The sequence below is a fragment of the Ctenocephalides felis genome, unplaced genomic scaffold (assembly GCF_003426905.1).
Source record: "Ctenocephalides felis isolate EL2017-DRISC unplaced genomic scaffold, ASM342690v1 CF-g0.4_SCAFFOLD_02697, whole genome shotgun sequence".
Lineage (NCBI taxonomy): Eukaryota > Metazoa > Arthropoda > Insecta > Siphonaptera > Pulicidae > Ctenocephalides > Ctenocephalides felis.
The window spans coordinates 36,242-61,644 of record NW_020538851.1 but is presented as its reverse complement, the minus strand read 5'-3'; the positions used below and the strand labels follow the sequence as shown (position 1 = coordinate 61,644).

The following is a 25,403-nucleotide window of genomic DNA, read 5'->3' as shown; positions in this document are numbered from 1 at the left end:
AGGTAAATTGGACGTAAGTTAAATGGTATATTGGACAAACGCAATTTTCAATTTTTTTAGTGTTTTAAAATCTTTATTGTTACAATCATGTTAGAAATAATGAAAACTCTTTTCTAAACATCACTAGGTTAGAATACTACAATTAAAAATAATTAAAAGTTGAACCGACAAAAATCTATATAATTGATTTATATAATTAAATCAAGGTAAACTGGACGTAAATTGGTATATTGGGCAAACAAAAAAATTTTTTTAACGTTTTAAAATCTCTATCGTTATAATTTTGTTTGAATTTATACATACTGTTTTATAAACATTAATAGGTTAGAATATTATAATTAAAAATACTCAAAAGTTAAATCGACGAAAATTGGACGCAAGTTAAATGGTATATTGGACAAACGCAATTTTCAATTTTTTTAATGTTTTAAAATCTTTATCGTTATAATTATATTTGAATTTATAAAAACTATATTATAAACATTAATAGGTTCAGATATTATAATTAAAAATAATCAAAAGTAGACAAATCTAAAAAATTAAATCGAGGTAAATTGGACGTAAATTTAATAGGACAATATTGAAATAGTGGACGAACACAGTTTTCAATTTTTTTAGTGTTTTAAAATCTTTATCATAATAATTATGTTTTAATTATTAAAAACTGTTTTATAAACATTAATAGATTAGGTTATTATAATTAGAAAGAATCATTAGTTCAATCGACAGCAATCTATATAATTAATTAATATAATTAAATCAAGGTAAATTGGACGTAAGATGAATAGTTAAATGTTAGTTGAATATGTATATTGGACAAACGCAATTTTCAAATTTTTTAGTGAATCAATAAAAACTGATTTATAAACATTAATAGGTTGGGATATTATAATTAAAAATATTAAGAAGTTGAACGGACAAAAGTCTATATAATTGATCTATATAATTAAATGAAGGTAAAATGGATGTAATTTGTATGGTATATGAACAGACGCAATTTTCACATTTTTAGTGTTTTAAAATATTTATCGTTACAATTATATTTGAATTAATAAGAAGAGTTTCATAAACATTAATAGGGTGGGATATTATAATTTAAAAAATCAATCATTGAATCGACAAAAATCTATATAATTAAATCAAAGTAAATTGAACGTAAATTGAAGAGTATATTGGACGAATTTTAACTTTTTATTGTTTTGAAATCTTTATCGTTACACTTATGTTTGAATTAATAAAAACTGTTTTATAAACATTTATAAGCTGGGATAATATAATTAAAAAAAATCAAAAAGCGAATTGTATCGACGAAAGTCTATATAATTAAGCCTAGGTAAATTGAACGTAAATTGAATGGTATTAGACAAATGCAATTTTTAAAGTTTTTAGTATTTATTTTTATTTTTTTTATATAAATTTTAATATAATTTTTATACATCTCAGAGAGACGGAAGTGTTTGGTATGAAAGATTGTACAAATTAAAAAACTCTTCTTAAAAAAATCGTTTTAAGATCTTTATCGTTACAATTATGTTTAAATTGATAAACATTAATATGAACTTAGGATATAGGTTAGGATATTATAATTAAAAAAAAATCAAAAGTTCAATCGACAAAAATCTATATAATTAATTGAAGGTAAATTGGACGCAAGTAGAATGGACAAACGCAATTTTCAAATTTTTTAGTGTTTTAAAATCTTTATCGTTACATTTATGTTTGAATTTATAAAAACTGTCTTATAAACATTAATAGGTTAGAATATAATAATTATAATTAATAATTAAACATTAATAATTAAAAATCTTTATAATTAAACCAAGGTATATTGGACGTAAATTAGATAGTAGATTGAACGAACGCAAATTCCAAACTTTTTAAATATTTTAAAATCTTTATCATTACAATTATGTTTGAGTTATTATAAACTGTTTTATAAATATTAATAAGTTAGGATATTTTAATTAAAAATGATCAAACGTTGATTCGACGAAAACCTATATGATTAAAAAATATATAAATCGAAATAGGCTGCTAATGGAAGAATTAACCCTTTCCACTCGCAAATTGCAAAGTGTCAAACAAATAAAAGCTAGACATAAAAAACATTTTTTGGAGCATCTGAAAAATTACAAAGACATAGTAGAATAATCAAGAACCTTATGCGCCCTTATACATAACATACTACATATCAATATTTCTAAGCTGTTTTATATAAGAATCTACACAGTGTAAATTATATAAAATAATAATCAATATCATCACTTTAGTATTTCACTCAATATGCTGTACATGATTTTTCTTTTTTGCCACTTAAATTTGTAAAACATAAAAAAATTAAATAATTAAACTACTAACAAGCTCAGAAAGTATTATTTCCGTTTTATCATCGGAAATTAAAATTGAATCATTTCATAGATAAGATATCAAAAAACATGAAATACGTATTCTATCAATTGACAGCAGTTCATTAAGCATGTGTTTTATGCTAACTAAAACGCGGTTGATGTCATCGAATTGCTCAAAATTTAAAGCTGTTTTTCCAGTGTCTATAAAACAGCTTAATGCTGTTTATAATTTACAAATATACCAATAAAAATCGTCATTTCCAAAAGCAAAGACAATCGATAAAGCTCCGAATCGCGTACGGGTGTCCTATCCGCACACAGAGAGCGCAGCGACAGCGCACCGAATAGACGGAGAGCCGGGAAGATTTGAATAGTCACTCATTTTTGATATTTTTTTTTAGATATTATAAGGTTGTCAAATATCTCCCTTCCGCCCTTTTGTATTATAAACCAAGAGCAAAAAAGCGGAAGGGAGATATTTGACAACCTAATATATTGTATTTAAATAACACAATAATTGTTTATACTTATGTCGCAGATAACTGATTTAATAAATTTATAACAACAAAAAAAACTGCTGTCTGTCACAGGAAATAAACTTTTGAAAAGTCGGTTTTCAAGACCAAGATTAGCGTTAAAGCAATATGAAGAAAATTTGATTATAGCTGAAAATATTTTTTATTATTTCAATATAGATAGCAATATGTTTCCAAGTGAAAATAGCCCTTGCCCGGCATTGTTGCTCCGATAAAGTCAGCTCTATCAGATAAATTCTAATAATAATTTCAACAAATATGAATGGATTAACCATTGGATTACTATCTACGAAGTAAGGAGAAGTTTCAGTCCAAAAGCTCATAAGACGTAAGGCTCTGATTGTTGTTAAGATATGAAAAAAAGTCTCATAACTGTACATACCAAAATAAAATATTCATTGTCAGATATATAAGGTGATAGAAATCTGTGCTTACATTACAGTAGAAATGATACTTCAAATGCTTACATCTCAGCCAAATTAGCTGACCACTCGATGGAGTGGCAGCTATTGAAATTTTTAAAATTCAGCCAATTTATTATGTGTGTGTGTATGACTGTGTGTGAGTATGTTACTGTGTGAGTGAGTTTAAACATAAGCACAATAGCTCATAGAATTTTGTAAATTCTGATTGCTATTAAATAAAGTATGAAAAAAAATGCTTACATAATATAAGGTTGTCAAATATCTCCCTTCCGCCTTTTTGTATTATAAACCAAGAGCAAAAAAGCGGAAGGGAGATATTTGACAACCTAATATGTATAATTTTTTTTTAATTTTATTTTCAATAGCAATCAGAATACAGAACAATTCTATGAGCTATTTGGTTTATGTCTTTCACTTGCACACATACACACACACTTTCAAACACATATATAAATTAATCTGATAAATATTATAGTTATAGTTGATTTTACTATTCTGTTCATATGAAGTTGTGGTAGTTCTAAGATTCCTTAATATTATCTTTAAACAGCTACTTCTTCAATGTTCTTGAAATTGGTGTATAAAATATGTATAAAATAAGATACAAAATGAGACAAAGGTGAAATTAAATATTCGCTATAATTATATTTTCTTTATGTTGGTAAACGCTGATCTTGATGTTAAAACCGATTTTTCATTAGTTTACTTGCTGTGACAGGCAGCAGTTGTTTTGAAAAGACAGTTTTATTTTGTTTATGAAAGTAAATTCGCTTTGAACATCGGCCAGAGACAAGTGAGTGTATTACCAAACGTCAAAATTAATTAGCATCCCACCGACGTTGTGGGCGCCCTTACTACATCGGACCGACTCAAAAGGCGAATGATACACAAGACCGCGAGCAATGATCTTCTGTCAAATGACAACTCAAAGTACCTGAGGAAGATTGGCGGCAATCTGTCGGTGCAAAGAGTCTCGTTCCTTTTCGGCTTCCTGGAGTTTAATTTCGGTGTCACCTAATCTTTCTTGGGTCTCACGCAAACTGTCCATCAATTTGTCGCGCTCATCCAACATAGACACCATCAGCTGCTCGAAATTGGCGTCCTCGCCGGAGAACTGCGAACTCCGCTGGCTGATGCTGTCCTCCGAAATCGTGGGCATCACATCGCACATCATATTCCACATGTCTGCCACTCGAGAGAGGGCCTCGAGCACTCTCTTAGATCTACACTACACTCTAGGGCAGACGCCGATATTTGATTTACACTACTATTATCTAGAATTTACGAAACGCTGCGATAGATTTATGTCATTATTATTTTCTGGCGTACTGGAAAATATATCACGATATTTTAGCAACATTATAACTCAATAATTGAAGACACACCCACAATCAGTCATCACACCATCATTTCAATCACTACACTCCCTGATCACTGACAGCCATCTTGAAACTCTTTAAACCTGACGTCAAGTAGACGCAGGACGCTCTCGGCGCGGCGCGTGTCCAGGCTTAGTTGGGAAACTCGAATTTCGGTCGCAGTTGTCTATATACGAAAATTACGACTAAATCACGCCTCAAATAAAAAATTACGCGATAAACGTATTTGTTTTAAAAATATACAATGTTGATGTGCATATCTATATCAATTATAACAGATCTTTAGTATAAAAAAGCTTAATAAATTCAAATCTAAATAAAGTTTAGTGTTGCAGGCCATCACGAGATGCCTTTAGAATTAAATAACTTGCTGTGACATCTATCACCATATACAAAATATAGTTTTGACTACTACTAATAATAATAAATAATAATGATAAATAAATCATAATAATTTATTATTAAAATTACAGTAAAATCCGTTTAGTATGACATCGTATGGACACAACAAATACGTCATTATAAGCGGACGTTATGCAAAGCGTTTTGCAACAATTTTTTTTATGTAAATATTTATGTACTCAAATATCAACACAGTGTAATACTTTGCACGGGTATACATACATATAAATGAAAATAAAAATTGCACATTATATGTATTTTTAAATATGAATAATTTATAATTTTTTGCATTTTTTTTATTTTATTGTAGAAACCTTCTCTAATACTATTGTATATAATTCTTCCCATATTTTCGGGGCTGTTAAAAAACTGTGAGTTTCGTTTTCGTGACTAATCTTACTTTTTGCACGTTATTAGTACATTATGCACTTACAAATGTATTTTTAAATATGAGTGATTTATAATTTTTGCCTGATTTTTTCTTCATTTTATTGTAGAAACCTTCTCTAACACTATTGTGTATAATTCATCCCATATTTTCGGGGCTGTTGAAGAAACTATGAATTTCGGTTTCGTGATTAATCTAACTTTTTGTGAAGCAAAGGAATTGCTTGTTGGTCAATATAACAGCACATACTTAAATAAAAATGTGTCATAATAAGCGAAATATTACCGTAAGTCATTATATCAGTTTTTCATGATCAATTTTATATAAAAACCAAATTTTGAGTGTATTACCTCATAATAAACAGTAGGTCAATATATGCAGAGTCATACTAAGCCGATTCTACTGTATATTATTTATTATAATATTATATTATATATTATAATATTATATTATATATTATTTGTTATATTAATTCATTATACTATCAATATTATAAAATAAAATTAAAACTCAAAAAATATGGTTTAAATATATTCTTTATTATAACGGAGATTATTTATAGATTTACGATTTTCCATTTTGACCTCCTAGGGTTACGATTTTGCATGAATTTTTAGTGCTTTTGTTTTATCCACACAGTGTTTTGATTAAAGAAAATAATTGTAAATAATTTTAAAACGATAAAAATGGCAAGCAGCAAAAATATTTTAAAAACTTATCCGAAAGTGATGTTGAGTTTGGTGAAGAAAATGATGTTTCAAGTGATGATAGTGAATTTTTATCTCCCAGGAAAAAAATGCACGTAGGCTCAGGTAAGATTATTAAAAGTTAAAAATTTAATAAATATAGTTGAAGATTTTGAAACAATAAACAAAGATACTGCTAATATTATATTTATTATTATAAGATAATTAAAAAATAAGTTGTATCCCACTAATAATATATAGATATGTTATACATAGCTATTTAGAGATTTTAATTATGAAGTCGTACGAAGAGTGTCTGCATTCACAATTATATTTTCGCGTCTTATCATTTTTTGAGAATTTAATTATTTTGTTTGAATATTTACTGTATATAAAAAATTTTAATATATCTAAAAAGTACGATTTTTTATGTTTTTTATCCCTATGAAATCCTTGCCTAAAAATCATCGTAACGACTCTAAGCTCATAAACGTTCAATTCCTGGAAAGGATAAATGATAATGTCAATTTGTGTGGAGATTTATCTATTTATTGATTTCGCTGATTAATTTGATAAGACTATTTAAATCATATATGCAAACAATAAAAATTTTCTCACGCTAAAGGCCAAGTTAACAGAAGAAAAAATTGTTTAATATTTCTCTATCTCATTAATTAAATTGAAAGATGTATAATTAGAAAAACCTCGTTATAATCTAAGATTATAACCATATGAGTTTGAATTATTACACTGATAAAAATCACTAAGAAATAATAATTGCTGAGTGATTTTTATTCTATTTGGATCCATACCAGATACAAATTTAGTAGACAATCTCTAAAAAATACATAACTTTGTAACACATTTTTTGATAATGGAGTTTATTTTTAATTTTATACAGTATAATTTTTAATATGATATTTATAAGTCATTTATATGTTTCTTTTAACCAGAATCTGAGCATACAAAAGTAAAGACTTGAATTCTAATATTAATTATATAAATTTTGTATTCTTTACATACTCGTATATTATTTTTTTCTTACCAAGGCCTAATTTAAATGTTGACATTTAGTTTTTAATTTATGGATTCATCTGCAATTCTTTCTACTAGTCTGAAAAATAAATTTCAAGGTCAGATTTTACACAAAATATTATATGGTATACATATGTATGTATGCAGGACCGGCAGTCCTTAGCGCCCGCTTGCCATTTTTTCCCTGGCGCCCCCGCCCAACTATTTTTTTAACTGTTTTTACAGTTTGTCATTGAAATCATATAAAAAAGTATGTTAATTTATTTATATACTAATTATTAAGTTCTATAGATTAAGTTCTATAGATGCTATATTTTTTTAAAAAAAGATATTATATCATATATTATATATCCGAATCTCGTGATGGTGCCCTCTACGATGCGCCCGATGCGTTCAGGGTAGCGCCGGCCCTGTATGTATGTTTGCAACAAATGTAAAATGCATGTTTCCTAATGTGTCCAGGTGAATATAAAGGTAGGTAGGTTTGCGTCTCATCTGGCTGCGGAAGTCGGCGTTGGCGCGAGAGATGCCCGTGCATCTCGCCTCGCGTTCGGCTTGTTAACCGTTGCCGGTGTCGGAGCGGTCGGGGCGTCGACTATTCCCTTTTTGCAATTCGCAATCCGCGCTCCGCCACCCATCTCGGAGGGTATGAACAGAACAACAGAAATTGCATCTTGTGACATATCTATATAGTCTTTATTGCGCATTCTCCGGCCGCCCCTTCGCGAGTGGATCAATTAATACTAGTCGACGATTCTCAAACTGACATACAATCGTATTTCGTATTATTCACTATCGCGAACAATTCGATTGGGAATCCGGGCCTAAACAAAAATCTAAGCTATCAACAGACCGAAACATGCGATGCAATGCGGCGCTTTTTGGCTAAGAAACATAATATCCAAATTTCCAATAAAAATTAACACGTTAATCGCCACGATTACACCAGAAATAATTTTACATGAGCCATGATAACTTAGTTAAAAATTTATCAAGAAAACTTAATGTGGCTTAGGGCAAATTGCTGGAACTTCCCGTACCGTAGTTAAAAATCTTGGTACGGAACTCAAAAAAAATTACACAAAATGTGTACACATTATTAAAATCTCTATAAAATATCTGATAATACAGTGTACATATGTCCAATAAACATTTTACTTCCCGTACCGTAATTAAAACTCTTGGTACGGAACCCGAAAAAATTTACACAAAATGTGTACACATTATTAAAATCTCTATAAAATATCTGATAATTCAATGTACATATGTCCAATAATCATTTTTGACCGCCAAATGTCATTTTTTTAACTTATTTTTATTGAGAGTCCATAACCGCTGGACCTGCTTTCCCAAAATTTTAATCAGTTCTTTATCTTGTCAATACTAGTAAAATGTTTTTTGAATTATTGAAATCGGACGCTCCGTTCTCTTAAAAACTGCGTTACCGTTTTTGGTACTTTTTGCCCCGTATCTTTGGAACGGCTAGACCTGCCTTTGCCAAAAACTAATCAGCACGTCTTCTTATCAATACAAATCGAATGTTTTTTGAATTATTCAAATCGGTTGATCGGTGCTCCCGAAATCGTCGACGAATATTTGTATCCGCACACACACACATACATCCATTTTTTCTAAGGTATTCCAAAATGTTCAGAAATCTTTGAATAGTAGATATATATAAAAATTTTCATATTCGATTTTTTTGTAATTACTATAACTTGCCCGGGAAGTTACAAAAAATCTGGAAGAAAACTATTTTTCTTCTTTTGTCAAAATTCCTGGAAGAAAACAATTTTATATGCCACACATACAAAACTTATTTCTCCTTCTACCACTCGCGTATGTCTGACATGGCTCATGTAGAACTTTTCAGCATCAGAAACATATGACTGACATGGCGATAAACGCATTCATGATAAATTAAATACTGACTTCTTTTTGATATTTTTTCCAATGTTCTATGTAAATATAAAGTTTCTTAACGTACGTACATCATTAATTTGCATCAATAGGGGAAAATGTATAGCAAACGAAACAAATACATATCTACCTTATATCGTAATACTAATATTAATTTATTTGTATAGACTCTATACAATTAATATTGGCTAGCTCTATATACTATAGAGACCGTGGATTTGCAGAAACTGGTTCTGGGTTTGATACAGACTTTGTTTAGCTTGATATCAAGCAGTAGTGATATCAGGTTTTTACTTGAGATTAAAAATTTCAAATTTGGTATCTTGGTAATATAATCTCATCAGAAAGAAAATTGTTAACCACTAAGTTGCCTCTTAGAGATATTAAGTTAAAGAACTGCATCACAAAACACACAGTTCTGATTGCTGTTCAAATATAAAAAATATAAATAAAATAAAAAAAAAATTTGCTAGTATATTAAAATTAAAAATAAAAAAATAAGAAGAACGGTTTTGTTTTTGTAAATCAACACGATGAAAATCAAAATTATATATTGTAACTTTCTAAAATACATCATATTAAGTGAATGATTTTTTTTTTTTTATTTAACATATAAGTCTATGCAGGGGTGTTTTCATGTATTTGTTTCATGTTTATTATTATGTTTAAATATAAAACCATGATCGAGTTTGGCTGCATGCATTAAAAAATTATGTGGGGGATGACAATCATTATATCAAGGGGAAGCGATCAGGTTTATCGATTTATGTTACTTGCTATCATTAAATAAGTTGAGCTCGTCATAAAATTGAAACTGAACAATAAAATATATTCATGTACCATTTTAAATTATTTTTGTTTATGAATAAGATACAGAAAGATGCATAAAGATTTTAATTAATTAACAGTCAATTTAATGCGATGGATTCTAAAAACTATATTGAAAACATTATCCTTTTTAAAAACATTTTAATTCTATTTTTATATGTTTACAAATTTATTAAATAAAAAAAGAACTGTTGAATATGTCTGTATATAATTTTTACTTAATAAAATTAATATTCGTGAAGTACTATTTTTATAATTAAATCTGTTTATCAAAAATTAAAATTTAAATAATCACCTGTTGAATACGTGTTGCCACGTGTGAATCGACCCCATAGGCAAGCAGTATATGTTTTGCACAGATTATACAAGTATATCTCTTCTAAATAGCATTTTTAACTCTGAAAAATAATAAAACATAATATTATTCATTAATAAATAATTTGTAAATTAAACGCTTAATTTAATTTTTATCTAAATTTTAATTAAGCAAAATAAGACAACACTGATATTACCATGGTGACAGGTATTAAAATTTTTTCTCGCTGTTCACCTTTATTAGATTATGCTTCAAGTGTGATTAATAAATACTACATTAAAGGAAAAAACGAGCATAAGTTACAGTATTGTTTTCTTGGATGTTATAATAAAGCATATTAGGTAAGTTGAGTTGCCTTATTTTCTATAATTATAGTAAATACTTTAATAATAAACACCAAATGAAAGAACGGTATGAATAGATCAACATTCTGAAGTTATTTTTAATATTTACATATACATATTCATGCTTATATATTTAATTATATAAATTTCAAACTTCAAGATAATCAGTATCAATTAAATCAACAAATAATATCATCACATGTGGTTGTAAGCACTCATATGAAATTTTTAATTTGTACCTAACCTAATTCTTCATTTTTGTCCAAAATGGCACGTAAAAATGGACGGAAATTTTCATGCACAAGAAAGCTTATTTTTATGCTAGCAGTGTCTAGCTTAGTTAAATTGATAATATTTTTAATAATATCCATTCTATTGAATAGAACAATCATTATTGTCGAAAATGTATTGATCAGCAAAGATGTTAATATAATTTTTAAACACATAATTTTCAGATAGAAAATGAATCGGCTATCAGAAGAGCAAGTTATCTCGTATAAAGAAACTTTCAAAGTATTCGATTTTAAATCCGAAGGATTGATCGATTGTCGTGATTTAATAGATATTTTAACTGTTATGGGTCATTTTCCTTCATTGAGCGAGTTATCTCAAGCCGTTGCAATTAGTGACAAAGAAGGGTATCTCAACCTCGACGAATTCCTTGGTACGTAATCAGTCATCTTAAATTATACTATAATTTTTTAAATGCTGAAAATGTAGTAAATGTTTATGCAGTATCTGTATCATATTTTATGTATTATTTTTAATTTCTACCTAATTAAAAAAATTAAATTTGGCTGTCACGAATAAAGTGCAATAGATTACCTATTATTTGCGCAACGAACTTTTATAGGTTTAACGAATTTTTAACTTCCCGTAGGGTTGGTTATAGTATGGGCCGAAAATCGAAAATATTTTTTTTCTATATTTTCACGTTTTGAAGGTTTCTGAACATTTTGGCATACCTCAGAAAAAATGGATGTGTGTGTTCTGTATGTCTGCATTTTTTCGTCCACGTTTTCGGGAGCACGGATCAACCGATTTGAATGGTTCAAAAAATATTCGATTACTATTGATAGTTGAAGTTTTTGCCAAGGCAAGTCTAGCCGTTACGGAGATACGGAGCAAAGAGTGCAGAAAATAGAAATCGAGTTTTTGAGAGAACTATGCATCGGATGTGAATGATTCAAAAAATTTTGGAAAAAAAAATGATTTCAATATTTTTTTTTTCAAGAAAAATTTTTTTGTGTATCGAAAATAATTCAGATTTTGATTTTAATTTTGGCTAAAGTTCTAAAGAACAATCATATACTCTAAATAAATAATTATAATTTTCTAATTAGGTTTATATAATTCTTATAAATATTAGACAGTACAGTATTAATAATAATCTATTTGAAAACATTTAATATTTCTCGAACATTTCGTTACGGTATGGGAATTTCCAGCAATTTGCTTTAAAGCACGATGCCATACACCACTAGTCTTTATATTTTCATAATATTTAACAAATGTAATTTAATTATTATTTTAGATTTAATGGCAGATCGCCTAGAAAGACAAAAGAAAGAAAATGAAGTTATAAAAATTATCCAATCTTTTGACATGGAAGGATCAGGATTCATAACAATGATTCAATTGCATGTCATGATGATGAATTTTTTTAAAGACAAATTCACAGATGATGAATTAGAAGACATTGTAGGCAAGTCGGATGTCGATATGCACGGCCGAATGAAATATGACATACTTACGAGAGCGCTCTTTGACAGATTGTAAAAACTTTAGGTTAAGTCGCTCGTGTTTTTACCTGATATGACTATTGTCCATTTGTACCTGATATTCATAATAAATTATAATTGGTGACAGTTTCTTCAACATAATACATATTTCTTTTATCTATATCATAATATTATATTACTACCAACAAACAGATCATATAAAAATAATTATATTGGTCCTCAAGATTTGTTGATTTATTGATTTTAATACTTACCTTACTTATATGACTCACATCAATAATAATATCATCCCATAAGGGTAGATCTGTTAAATATTTGGGTATCATCCTAGACAGAAATCTTAATTGTAATGACAAATAACATATCAATAATAAAATAATTAATATTTATATATATATATACTCGTATATATATATATATATATATATATATATATATATATATATATATTTTTATTATTGATATGTTATTTGTATATATATATATATATATATATGTATAAATAGTATATATATATATATATATATATATATATATATATATATATATATATATATATACATATATATATGAAATATTTTGTACTAATTGTAGTTTCTTAAAATTATTTATATTGGTTATGCATCAAATAGGGGAAGCATATATAATTGGATAATGATTGCCATATTAATTCTTTATTTATTTTTATCATTAATAGAACTATCATAATTTAGCAACGGGTATATATAATATTTCCTCAAGATTTGTTATAGGTCAAGTAGCGAATAAATATGCATTATATTGGCACAAAATTCTTACATGAATCCGGTTATGTATTATTAGTGATAGATCTTATATCAATTATCTCTGAAAAAAAATTATACTAATTGTTTAGTTAATTTAAATCCCAATATAAATAATCTTGGACCAACAAATGACAATTGGTAGAATAAGTACAAACTATAATATCATCTTCAATAATAAGATAAATACCTCTTTTGCTATTTAGGCTAGACTAGATGGTTTATTATAGATTATTAGTACAAATCAACTAGAGATATATAAAAGTGCAAAAATATTTTTAATAAAGACATTAATTTAAATAAGTAACTATTAAATAAATCAACTTCTATAAATTAAATTAAATTTAAGCAAAATTTTAAAACATAATTTTCTCGTTGACTATTTTTTTCCCAACAAGCACTTATTTATTTTAAGATCAATGAAGTTTTCTACTAACTACAAATTCATATATTATTGGTTAAAACAATTTTATATAAAAAAATTATAGAGTATCATTTTTATAGATGTTATAAATTATTCTTCTATGCGACTCATTGATATCAATACTTTTAAACGGCAGGTAAATTTTGTTCAAAAATTGCCATGTTTGCTTTTTATTTCATAATTTTATTAATAATTTCTTTCAATAATTGACACTGGTAACGAAAAAAACATTCTAATATACATACAAACAAAACAAATATTATCTACATTAGAGTAGTCTACAGCCATCACATATGTAAGAAACGCTTATAACTGGAGTTTATTATTGCATAATATAAATCCGCTGGATCAATATTGATGAATTATTGAAGCAAATAAATGAGCTTACCTCTTTCAAAAGTAAAATGGAGGAGAGAATAGTTCGATGTCCTTCTTATATTATGTGAAGCAGGCATGTACTCTCTCGCATACAACAAAAATCATTCCATGTCGAAAGTTAAAGACAGTTGTTTTGTGTGTATTCCACATTACAGTAATGTTGCAGCTGCTCGATTAGTTAGACTGACGATATAAGATTTTGAGACCTCCAATTCGTCAACATACTTGCCCAAATTATTACAATTTTTACTTCCTGTGAAGTAAGTTATGGTAATAGCAAAAAAAAAAGAAAATTTGTATATATCTTTACGTTTCAAAGCTTTCAAATCAAAATTTTCAAAATAACTCAAAATATAAAAAAAAAACAAATTAAAAAAAAAATCAATAACTTTCAAAAAGTTCAAAATTCTCAAAAACCTAATTTTTTAAATTTTAAGGCACGATGACATACATCACCAGTTTAACATTATTTAAAAACATATGCAAAAATAATATAAAAAGTTACCTACCCCTGATAAAAACATGTTCGGTTATAGTATCAAATCTTCAGTCATACTTATTATTTTAAATTCAAAAACTTCATAGTAAAGAAAATGTTAAAATAGTTGAAGCTATCTAGAAATATATATATATAGAATATTTATTAGAATAATTTATTTTTATTATTGATTGCTTGTTTAATTATAGATGCATTTCTATCAGATAACAATAGTTTCAAATTCAAAATGTAGAACTGTAAACCTACATATTTGCACATGTAAGTCGAATTTCTAATTCAAACTTAAAAATCCAACAGTCTGCAATCTACTAGAATACAGTCCGGACGGCAGAAAAAAACTATGTATAACCATAAAACAAAAACTTTAATTTTCTAATTAAAAGATGGGGTGACGAAAAAAAGAAACCACAGTGGATACTAATAAACCATTCGTGTATATCCGTATATGTGAAAAATTAATGTCAGTTTGTTCTGTTTGTATATGCTTCATGCATTTGCATATAATTCTGCCAGGAGCGTTGGTAATGGAATTAAATATTTTGCATATCGCGTAGCATCGTAAAAGCGTTTCGCGTCTTTATACAGATGCTCTATTATTAGAAAAAATAAAATACTCTTACATGATTATTGATAAGATATTTTAGTAACTGATTTATTGTTCTCATAAATTGTTAGACTTGTGTGATTTAAGGGCTCGCTCGTAGGTAAGTGGCTAGAACTTAGTGGCTTCGTTCCGACTAGGACACCGAGGAGTGCGGATCGTTTAAAGATAAATAAAACTAGTGTTATATACCTGAGTAATAGAAATATTGAAGGCAGTTCTATGGATTATAAACCATTCGAACCGGGTGGATTACCGGTTTCGACAGGTATAGATAAGAGGATTAACAGCTCGGAAATCGAGACAGGTAGTCAAATAGTCAGGTCGATGAATATTATTAACGATGAGGAAATTTATATTGATGATGAAATGAATAGTGATAAGTCAGAGTTTTACGAATGTGATTACGAGCAACCTAATAACGGAGGTAATGAAGTGCAAAATTCAGCTAATAATCCGAGCAGTTCGAAAAATATAGTTAAGATAAATATCACAAATTTGGATAAGAATAAAGATATGAAATATAAATCAGATAAAAAATTCAAACGTAATTCGAATAAAAAGAAGTTCAATATATCGGAAGAATTAATTAAAAAAAATGTAAAAATCGAAACAAAGGATGGTGAAGTGTTAGTGTTAAATAATAATAAAAATAAAGAAACCCCAAGTTGTGATGCGAGTGTAAATAACAAAAGTTGGAGCGAAATGATAGAAGAAGAAACCATTGCAAATAATGAAGAAAATAACTTTTATAATTCGAATGATGAAGGACCATATACAATATTTGCCGAAGCAATTGACAATAACATTGGAAGATTTCACAATCTAGCATTGGGAAGAATGTTATTCAAACAAGAACCAAACATAAGTAAAAATATCATAAATATAACAAAAATTGGAAAAAATAAAATCAAATTATTATTTAAAAATTACACGTATGCAAATAAACTAATAAAAGAAAAAATTCTTGAAAAATTCAAAATAAGAACGTATATTCCGAAACACAAATTATATAGAAGCGGAATTATTTTCAATGTTGATCCGGACATGGATGAGCAGGAAATTAAGGAAGTGATCAGATCAGATATTGAAGTAGTAGACATCAAATGTATTAAAAAAAGAAATGTAGATAAGCAAAATCTAAAAAGTCAAGCGGTTAAACTGGTATTCAGAGGAAACTACTTGCCAGAAGTTATATCAATGTATTCTGTTAGATGTCCTGTTAGTCCATATATTCAATCAGTGATACAATGTCATAATTGCTGGCGGTTTGGACATATAAAAATGAATTGTAAGAGCAAAATAAGATGTAAAAATTGTGCAGCTGAACATTCCCACGAACAATGTCATATCGCCACAGAGTTTGAGTGTACTTTATGTCGAGAAAAGCACCAGGCAAATAACAAAGAATGTAAATTCTTTAAACTAAATAAGGAAATAAAAGAAATAATGGCTCTTCACAATATATCATATTTAGAAGCAAAAAGGATGATTCAGAAGAATCGATATGTGGATGCAGTTAAAAGCAACCCATACAATCTGGAATATAACTCATCATTCCCAAAACTAAGGAGTAATATAATTATGAACAACTATAATAATAAATATGAGATATTAAATACATTAGAAGAACAAGAATTAAATATCGAAAAAGACAGATTAATGGTAATTAAAAAACCAAGAAATATTATAGAAAAACGCCGATCAGAATACTTGAGACATATCGGCCGAAGTAATAAAGAACAAGTATCTCAAAAGAAAACCCAGGAATTCGATGTCATGGACAGTAATAAAACGAATAAGATTGAAGAAAATAAAAGACAACTAAATCACTTCATAGAACTGGCAATGAAGTTAAGGGAAAAAATAGAATCTGAGAGAAACAAAGATTGCAAAGAATTAGAGGAAATTATATATAATCTGAAATACGATATCCACACCATTGGTAAATATTTAAACCAGGCTAATAAAACAGATAAAGGCATAAGTAATGTAAGTCAAGTAAATAACAAAGGATGTGAGGATAATTCTAACGGAAGGTAGAAGATATAGAAGACTCCCTTTAGATAGCATCTGCAAATTAAAAACCAATAAACAAACATGGACAATTTTAATATACTTCAACTAAATTGTAGGTCATTACTAGCAAACAAAGAAAGCATAGAAAGCCTGATGTACCATAAGAAAATTCATATTGCTGCTCTAACAGAAACTTGGCTGAAACAAGGACAAAAATTTAACTTCAAAGATTATAAAATATTTCGAAGTGACAGACAGGATGGTTATGGTGGCTCAGCCATACTGATCAGAAACAGTATTATCTGTGAGGAATTCAAACATTCTCAGAACAACCGGGATATCCAAATGACTGCTGTTATAATTAAATCGACTACCCCCTTTTGCGTGGTATCCATATATTGCTCACCTCAAGCCACAAAGGATTTATATTTAATCCGAAATCTTATTGAACAAATTCCAGTTAGACTAATCGTCACCGGAGATTTCAATAGTAAACACATAGCATGGGGAAACGAAATAATAGACAGTGGAGGTGCTATAATGTACGATATTGTAGATAGTCTTAACTTAGTTGTCTTGAATGATGGAACTCATACGACTATACAGACTATTAAGAAAAAATCTTCCGCCATTGATCTATCCTTTTGCTCGACATCTATTCATGACAGGATTCATTGGAGTGTAATTCCTGAAAATGTTGGTTCTGACCATTTACCAATTATAATAAAGTTGCATTTCAAATTTAATACAAGGATGCGTTGGTATCCCGGTAGAAAATGGAACACTAAACAAGCAAATTGGGAAAAATATGGATCAGAGATTGAAGATATTCTGGAGACCTCAACAATTCCTTCGAACTGCGAAGAAAAGTATAAGTTTATCCAAGATACCATAAATAAGGCGGCAGCAAAACACATTAAACAATATAAAGTATCGGATACCTTTAAACCGGCCATATGGTGGGACAATGACTGTGAGATCCAAACAAGAAGAAGAAACGAAGCCTTTAAGAAACTAAGAAATGAATTTAACTACGAAAATTACCTGAGTCTACAAAAAGTAATAGCACAAACTAAACGACTGTTTAAAACAAAGAAAAGAGAAAAATGGCGTGAGTTAATAAATTCGTTCAATATGAATACAAATATTAACAAAATTTGGAACACTATCAAAAAATTGAATAATAAAAATAATAGACAGAACCAACATCATCAAATGAACGATGACTTTTACGAGGCAATTCTTAAGACCCATACTCCCGATTTTGTTCCTGGACCTGCCCTATTTAATCAAGAACGGCCGGAAGACTGGATTGATGACAATGAACACGAAGAAATTAATGGACGCATCAAATATGAGGAACTTGAACTGGCGCTAAAGGAGAAAAAAGACAGCTCTCCGGGATTCGACAACATAACATATATCATGATTAACAGAAGCCCTAAAGCATTAAAAAACCTAATAATTGAGATATTCAATTATATATTGCTTTCAAACTGGATTCCAGAAGAGTGGAAAAGAGCGGTATTAGTTCCCATACTAAAGCCACAAAAAGATCCTGGTGATTATAAGTCTTATAGACCAATAATGTTACTACCTTGCCTTTCAAAAATATTTGAAAGTATTCTAAAAAAGAGATTAGAATGGTATATAGAAAAGAATACAATATTAAATAAATATCAATTCGGTTTCAGGAGAGGAAAAGGCACGATTGATTTACTCAGCGAACTCCTTGTGGATCTATATGGCGCGTTGACAGAAAACAAATATGTTCTATTAGTTACGACAGATGTTGAAAAAGCCTATGATCATGTAGATCACCAAATACTCAAAAATAAATTAACAAAAATAAATATTCCAAACAAAATTACTAACACTATTATGTCACTTCTATCCGATAGAAAGATTTATGTTAGAAACCAGAATCGACTCATAGGTCCAAGAATAACTTTTAATGGTATCCCTCAAGGCTCGATTTTAAGTCCAATATTATTTAACATCTATACGTCGGATTTCATAGAGACAGAAGGGACAAAAGTGAAAAAATTACAATATGCAGATGATTTAGTCATGTATATTTCTTCGCGATCATTACAGGAATGTAGTGATGAAATGAACAGCTCTTTAAGAAAAGATTTAGAATGGATGCGGGACAATAAACTCACACTTGAACCTCAAAAATCTAAATGCATTCTATTCACTAGGCATAGGCTCCCAAAAATTACATCAGTATAAATATAGACTCGATTCAAATTAAAATATTGGAGAACATCAAAATTTTAGGAATGATATTGGATACAAAATTATCCTTTAACAAACACGTTAATGAAATGTTGGCTAAATGTGAAAAAGGAATTAATATCCTAAAACGAGTAACTGGCACCACTTGGGGTGCACATCCCAATATCTGTCTCTCGTTTTACAAAGCCGTTATTAGACCCCATTTCGATTACGGATGTCAAATTTATGGAGGAAGTTCTAAAGGGATAATGGATAGACTAAATAGAATACAATATGCAGCGTTAAGAATATGCTTGGGAGCACTGAAGTCGACACCTACAAATTCGTTGTTGGCTGAAGCTGCAGAAGCTCCTTTAGAGATAAGAAGACAGGTTATAACTAATAGGTTTTTGATTAAAAAATTTAATTATGATCATGCATGGATACACAACTGTTTAGAGCCACTTGCAGTTCTGCATTTTGAAAATAGATTCTGGCACAAAAAACCAATACCACCTTTAATTGCTGGGTTCCATACACTTAAACCACTAGAAGAAGAAATGATGGTAAATAACAGATTAACATACTTCACTATGTCTTGGAAAGGCACGTTACCTAAAAAGTACATACATTTATCAGATGATTTTGATAATGAAAAGAAGATAGACAAGAAATTAATAAATCTGAAACTGAACAACTTAATGCATTCAAGATGGAAAAATTTTATTCAAATATATACCGACGGTTCAAAGACAGATAATGGGGTTGGATGCGCAGTTTGGATCCCAAGTCAAAACAAACAACTTCAAATTAAAATGCCCGATTGGGCTACAATATTCACGGCGGAAGTGATGGCCATTAATGGAGCATTAGACCTAATCAGGAAACATAAATTGAAAAAAGTTATAATTTTGTCAGATAGTAAATCTGCTTTACATGCTTTAAATATACCTAAATATTTTGGCAATCCACTAATTTTCGACAGTATTAGAAAGATAGAAGATTTAATTAAACAGAAGCATAATATCGAATTAATATGGATAAGAGGACATGCGAATATCATCGGAAATGAGATCGCGGATGGGCTGGCCAAAGATGCACATAGCACACCCTCGATTGTAAATAAAATTCCTGCAGTAGACCTTAAAGGAATTGTTACAAAAAATGGAATGTCTCAATGGCAAAAGGTATTCGATCAAGACTCACGTTTGAAAGGAAGACTTTACCAACCGTGTAACCCGAAGGTATCGAGAAGGACATGGTTTCAAAATATTAAATGGAATAGGAGAGAAATAACAACAATCTGTAGACTAAGGCTATCACACACAAGGAATAACAGTCATCTATTCAGAATCGGTATCAAAGAAGACCCATTTTGTGCTTGTAGTATCATATTAGACACATTGGACCACATATTTTGGAATTGCAAATTATATAAAAATGAACGGAAGAAATTATATAAAAGACTACAACAGCTAAAAGTACAATTTCCAATAAATGCAAGACACATTATTAGTGAGAGTAATATAGGAATATATAGAGTGTTGCTGGATTTCATGAATGAGTGCAATATAAAATTGTAGTGACTTATAGAAATCAAGTTAATGAAGATATGTTATTAATAATTTTTCTCGTTTTTTATATATTCATACAGAAGAAATATTTTGTAATGTATAGTATTGTATTTTATAATATGTATTCAATGGATATTGGCTAAAATGTTTGGATAAAACGAGGCCATTTTAATAAAAATAAAAAAAAAAAAAAAACTTAGTGGCTTATTTTACAGATACCATAAGATGTAATAAAACAAAAAATATAAATTGTTACCATAAATTATTTATTACTTTAATGATTATCAGTCTTTCCACAACAACCTAAAAAAATCCATATTTTTTCTTATAGTCTAGGAAAGAAAAACATAAAACTTTTTATTTCAAAAATAAACATAAAATACCTTAAAATTCTTAAAAACCTCATATCTTGAGATCATTGTCATGTAATTTAAGTATATATTGTATATAATTATAAAAAAATGTATATAATTACAGTAGAATCTGCTTAGTATTACATCGAAGGGACGCCGAAATCTCGTCATACTAACCGGTCGTCATTAAAAGCGTACTGAAGAAAAACTTTTTAATATGCAAATATGTTACATGTTTCAGTAATTTAAAAGAAAAGCCAATACAAACGTTTTAATTAAAATAAAAATGACACATTAAAATTTAATATAAAATAAAATTGACATAGGGTAGGGCGGAGGCACAACGGCCCAATTTGACTTACGGTAATTATACTGTCTAAACCCAATGAACAACACATAACATACATCAAAGAAGCATCTATCGAACTATGTTCAGAAAAACTTACATACATACGTACATAATTCCTAATTATATAAATATTATATTTTTTACTATTATTTATACATTTGGTATCTGACCCATTTTACTTCACATACGGGGTAAAGTGGAACAACCAGGGGGCGAACAGATGCAATTTCTTCTATTAAATTTTAAAGGCATTTTATGCTACATTATTGAACCAATGCAAAATATTAATTCTGTGGGTACATTGTAACAAAGACAACACAGTATATTACATTAATCTGCTATTGGTCAGAAATATTCATCAGAAGAGCCGGAATAACAATTTATTCAATTAATCTCTTGTAAAATTGCTTTTTTTAAACTTTACTATTTTATTGCTTACACCTTTGCCAAATTAAAGGCTCAGCTGGTCCTTTTTATCGCAGTTATGTGCCGCTTATCTTCTGATAGCAAAGTCATAAGAATAAAGGTGATGGCTGGTTATGAATTTATACATTTTTTGCCCTCTACTATCAAATATAATTGTTAAAAAAATCTAATTTTATTTGTTTATGAGACAACCGTGGTAGGCCATTAATAATTAGTCTACCCTACCCATAAACATAAAAATGTGTTTTTTTAATGTAAGTAATCAGTAATTTTTGATTGATTTCTTTACATAATTTTATTGTAAAAAGAGTCCCTGGTGCTATTGTGCACAAAAGACATAGCAATCGCAATGTAAGCGATGTCAATATATCCGATTAGACAGCTGTTTTTTTAAGGAATTTTATATGGAAACCAAATTCCTAGTGCGATTACGTCATATTAAGCGGTTGTCAATATATCCGGCGTCATACTAATCGGATTCTACTGTATATTCATTTTTTTATAATTATATGCAATATATATTTAAATTATATTACAATTACAATTACAAGTACATAATGTACCCAAAAGTGCAAACTATTAAAGTTCATGGAAAAAAATATTTGCGAAAAACTGTTTCGTCGGTTTCACAGACAATTGCGCGGGTATAGGAAGACTAAGCTTTAATACTATTCTTGTGACACATATCGCTTTTTGGAGATGATGTGCAGATTGATAATCGTTACTTTGAATCAGTTATGAGTCATAAGCAAGATGAAACGACAGAGCCGAACGCGATGCATAGGATGCATGTTACGCTGCGAACTGTGCTTGACCGCCGCGGCCGTCGGGCTTACGGCGAAGCGGCGAAGTATCAGTTGTGTTCCTGCGATCTGCGAGAGGTTAAGTTGTGTGAATTGGGCCGCGGGCCGCGGCATAAGGCGCAGAGTTTGGCGAGAGGGGATGAATCGTCCGCCTGCACAAGCACAAAGCAAACGCGGGGACTCGCGCACTCGTGCACGCACACTCGCAAGTAACGCATCGGCAGTAGTAGGTACTAGGTACGTAGCACAGTGTGGTGTAGTTGAAATACGGATACACACAATCGGCTCGCGGTAAGCACTGTAAGCAGACATAGAGCGTCGTGTGCCATGCAGAAGTACAGCGACAGCCGAATACATCGCAGTCATCGTACGCCGTCAGAGGAACACATCGCGATCGCACGCTCGCACACTCGCTCGTAGAGACAGACTAGTGGACCCTACCGGTGGTGGGGGAAATAACTGAAACCCGCGGCCCGAGCTTCTGGCATCTCGCTCGCCCGTAGCCGATGTCTTTCGTTTCTCTCGCTTAAACTGTTCGGCGCTCTCACATTATATAGGATATCGGAGCCATCTTGACTCGAACCTACGTTCGAGCGCTGCGACACATATTTTCACGATTTTATGCGATAATTACGTAAATTAATTGCCATTTGCCATGATGTGGTCGCGAGATGCATTCGCCGGTTATGTGTAGTTTAGGTTAGAAGTGCAGTCACGTGGTGTTATCGTTTTAATAAGTTATTGACATAAATTGTATTTTTGACGTCGGTAATTCATGCAATGCCATTTGTGTTTGTGTAAGGCCAGACATCGCGCCAAAGCCAAACATACTGCAATGAATTAACTCGTCTTGACGAGAATCGGCAGACATTTTGTTCTCAATTAAATAAAATTAAGTGCCGGTACCGATCAGTATTTAAGAAAAGTGAAAAGTGTCCTCTGTCTACAGTGTAAATAAAACGATCGTAATCAATCATTATTTTTATACACGTCCAGTATCGTTAATTGTGGTGCTTTAACACAATCGATTTTTTAAATGAAAGTGTAAATCATTGTGGAGTGTCAAGTTTTGTGATGGTTATATGATTATGTTCAAATTTTGTTCAAAATGTAAATTGCGGATTCAAGTAACTGACATTGAATTCGAACGTGATTAATCACACTGCCCAAGGAATGGATAAAGAAAACGGCGACAATGATAGTGAGGGCAAAGGTTCTGGGCCCCCAGGGGTGCCGGATCCAAGTGCAATGCTAGATGCGGCTTCTTTGTTTGGGGGTAAGCGCCTTACGACTATTAATAACACAACACACACGACACACATCCGTCATCATACTACTCAAGATTGCATTGTCGTTGCAATCTTACAATTAGTTCAAGTCTTTTATACAATCCAATTCAAAATACAGTAGAACTCCAATTATCCGAATTAATGGGGACCGGGACCCATTCGGATAATCAAATATTCGGATAATCGGAGTTTTTTTTAAAAATTGCCATTGGAGAGAAAAAAAGTTACGTTTTGATATTGCACTATTTTTTATTGAATTATTTTCACATGTTTTAAATATAAATAAAATGTACTTATGTACAAGTTTAGAAATAAAAATCATTGTTTTGTAAACATCTCCGTCAAATCAAAACAAACAATGTGCCTACACTGGCTTTGCTGGTGGAAGAATAATAGCGCACTTAGACTTTTTTTGGACATTTTTTTTTTCTGAAAGTGATTCGGATAATCGGCGATTCGGATAGTCGGAGTTCAGATAATTGGAGTTCGGATAATTGGAGGTCTACTGTAGCTTACGTTATTATTAGCGTTGTTATAAAGTAGTCAAATAAAATACAAACATCTTAGCACAATTGTTTGTATATGGAAGTCAGTGTGTAAATATGAATGTATTGTTTTGTTTCCTATTTATCGAATGATGTGTGACTGAAATATCAAATTTTATATATATACATGTATATATATGAGTATTAAAAGATGAAATCATCATCAGTTACCTCACGATAAATGATCATTGATGGCCGTGGTATCATGGTAACCGTTCCTAGGCTATACAAACAAAAAAGTTGGATGTTTTTATTCGAACGAAAATTATTAGAATTATGTGTGCTAGTACATATGTCATCGTTATAATATAAGCCGAACATTTTCTATTACCGACTTCAAAGAAATGTGCATTTTCACCGGCAACGTATATAACACGATTTTAATGTTTTTCTAAAAGTGTTGCTGTTAATATTTAATTGATCACATGAGATACATTTGTTTTAAGACAACTTCATTTGTTTGCTTTGTTATTGGAAATAATTTAAAATTTTTTTCGGCATCGAGGTCTTACATTATTGTGGTTCCTATTACCCAAGCCTTGTAGAGGTTTTATTTGTTTAAGGGGCGGTCTAGAATTTTCAAAAAATCGATTTAGATTTTTCAATATTTCCAAAGTTTAACCATTCAAGAATATGTGTGTAAGAGAATTTTTTAAAATTTAAATTATTTTCGGAGATGAAGCTGTTTGAGCACGGCAGACCTCCTATATTTTCTTCTTTTACGAATCTTTACCAGCTTTTTCTCGAAACTGTTTTTTTCACAATTGGACTCGACCGATTTACTTTAAATTT

At 29.9% G+C, this 25,403-nt stretch overlaps 2 protein-coding genes across 3 annotated transcripts in view; one reads left to right on the top strand and one right to left on the bottom strand.

The window, feature by feature from the left end:
- The window catches only part of LOC113381215 (liprin-alpha-1), a 34,330-nt gene extending 29,590 nt beyond the window's left edge, over nucleotides 1–4,740 (bottom strand). For both annotated transcript variants that reach the window (XM_026620176.1, XM_026620179.1), the window contains exon 1: nucleotides 4,244–4,740. In XM_026620176.1, the coding sequence (XP_026475961.1) occupies nucleotides 4,244–4,492 (249 nt within the window). In that variant the 5' untranslated portion in view covers nucleotides 4,493–4,740. The remainder of the gene's footprint in view (nucleotides 1–4,243) is intronic.
- Nucleotides 4,741–11,069: 6,329 nt separating this feature from the next.
- LOC113381216 (calmodulin-like) lies at nucleotides 11,070–12,386 on the top strand. Its single transcript, XM_026620180.1, has 2 exons — nucleotides 11,070–11,271; nucleotides 12,142–12,386. Exons 1-2 carry the CDS (start codon nucleotides 11,070–11,072, stop codon nucleotides 12,384–12,386), a joined length of 447 nt encoding a protein of 148 aa, XP_026475965.1.
- The last annotated feature ends 13,017 nt before the right edge of the window (nucleotides 12,387–25,403 follow it).

Excerpts from the sequence above, each read along its gene's own strand:
- LOC113381216 (XM_026620180.1), top strand. The coding sequence starts at position 11,070 with ATGAATCGGCTATCAGAAGAGCAAGTTATCTCGTATAAAGAAACTTTC. Across the intron at positions 11,272-12,141 it reads CAACCTCGACGAATTCCTTG|ATTTAATGGCAGATCGCCTA; the intron begins GTACGTAATCAG and ends TTATTATTTTAG.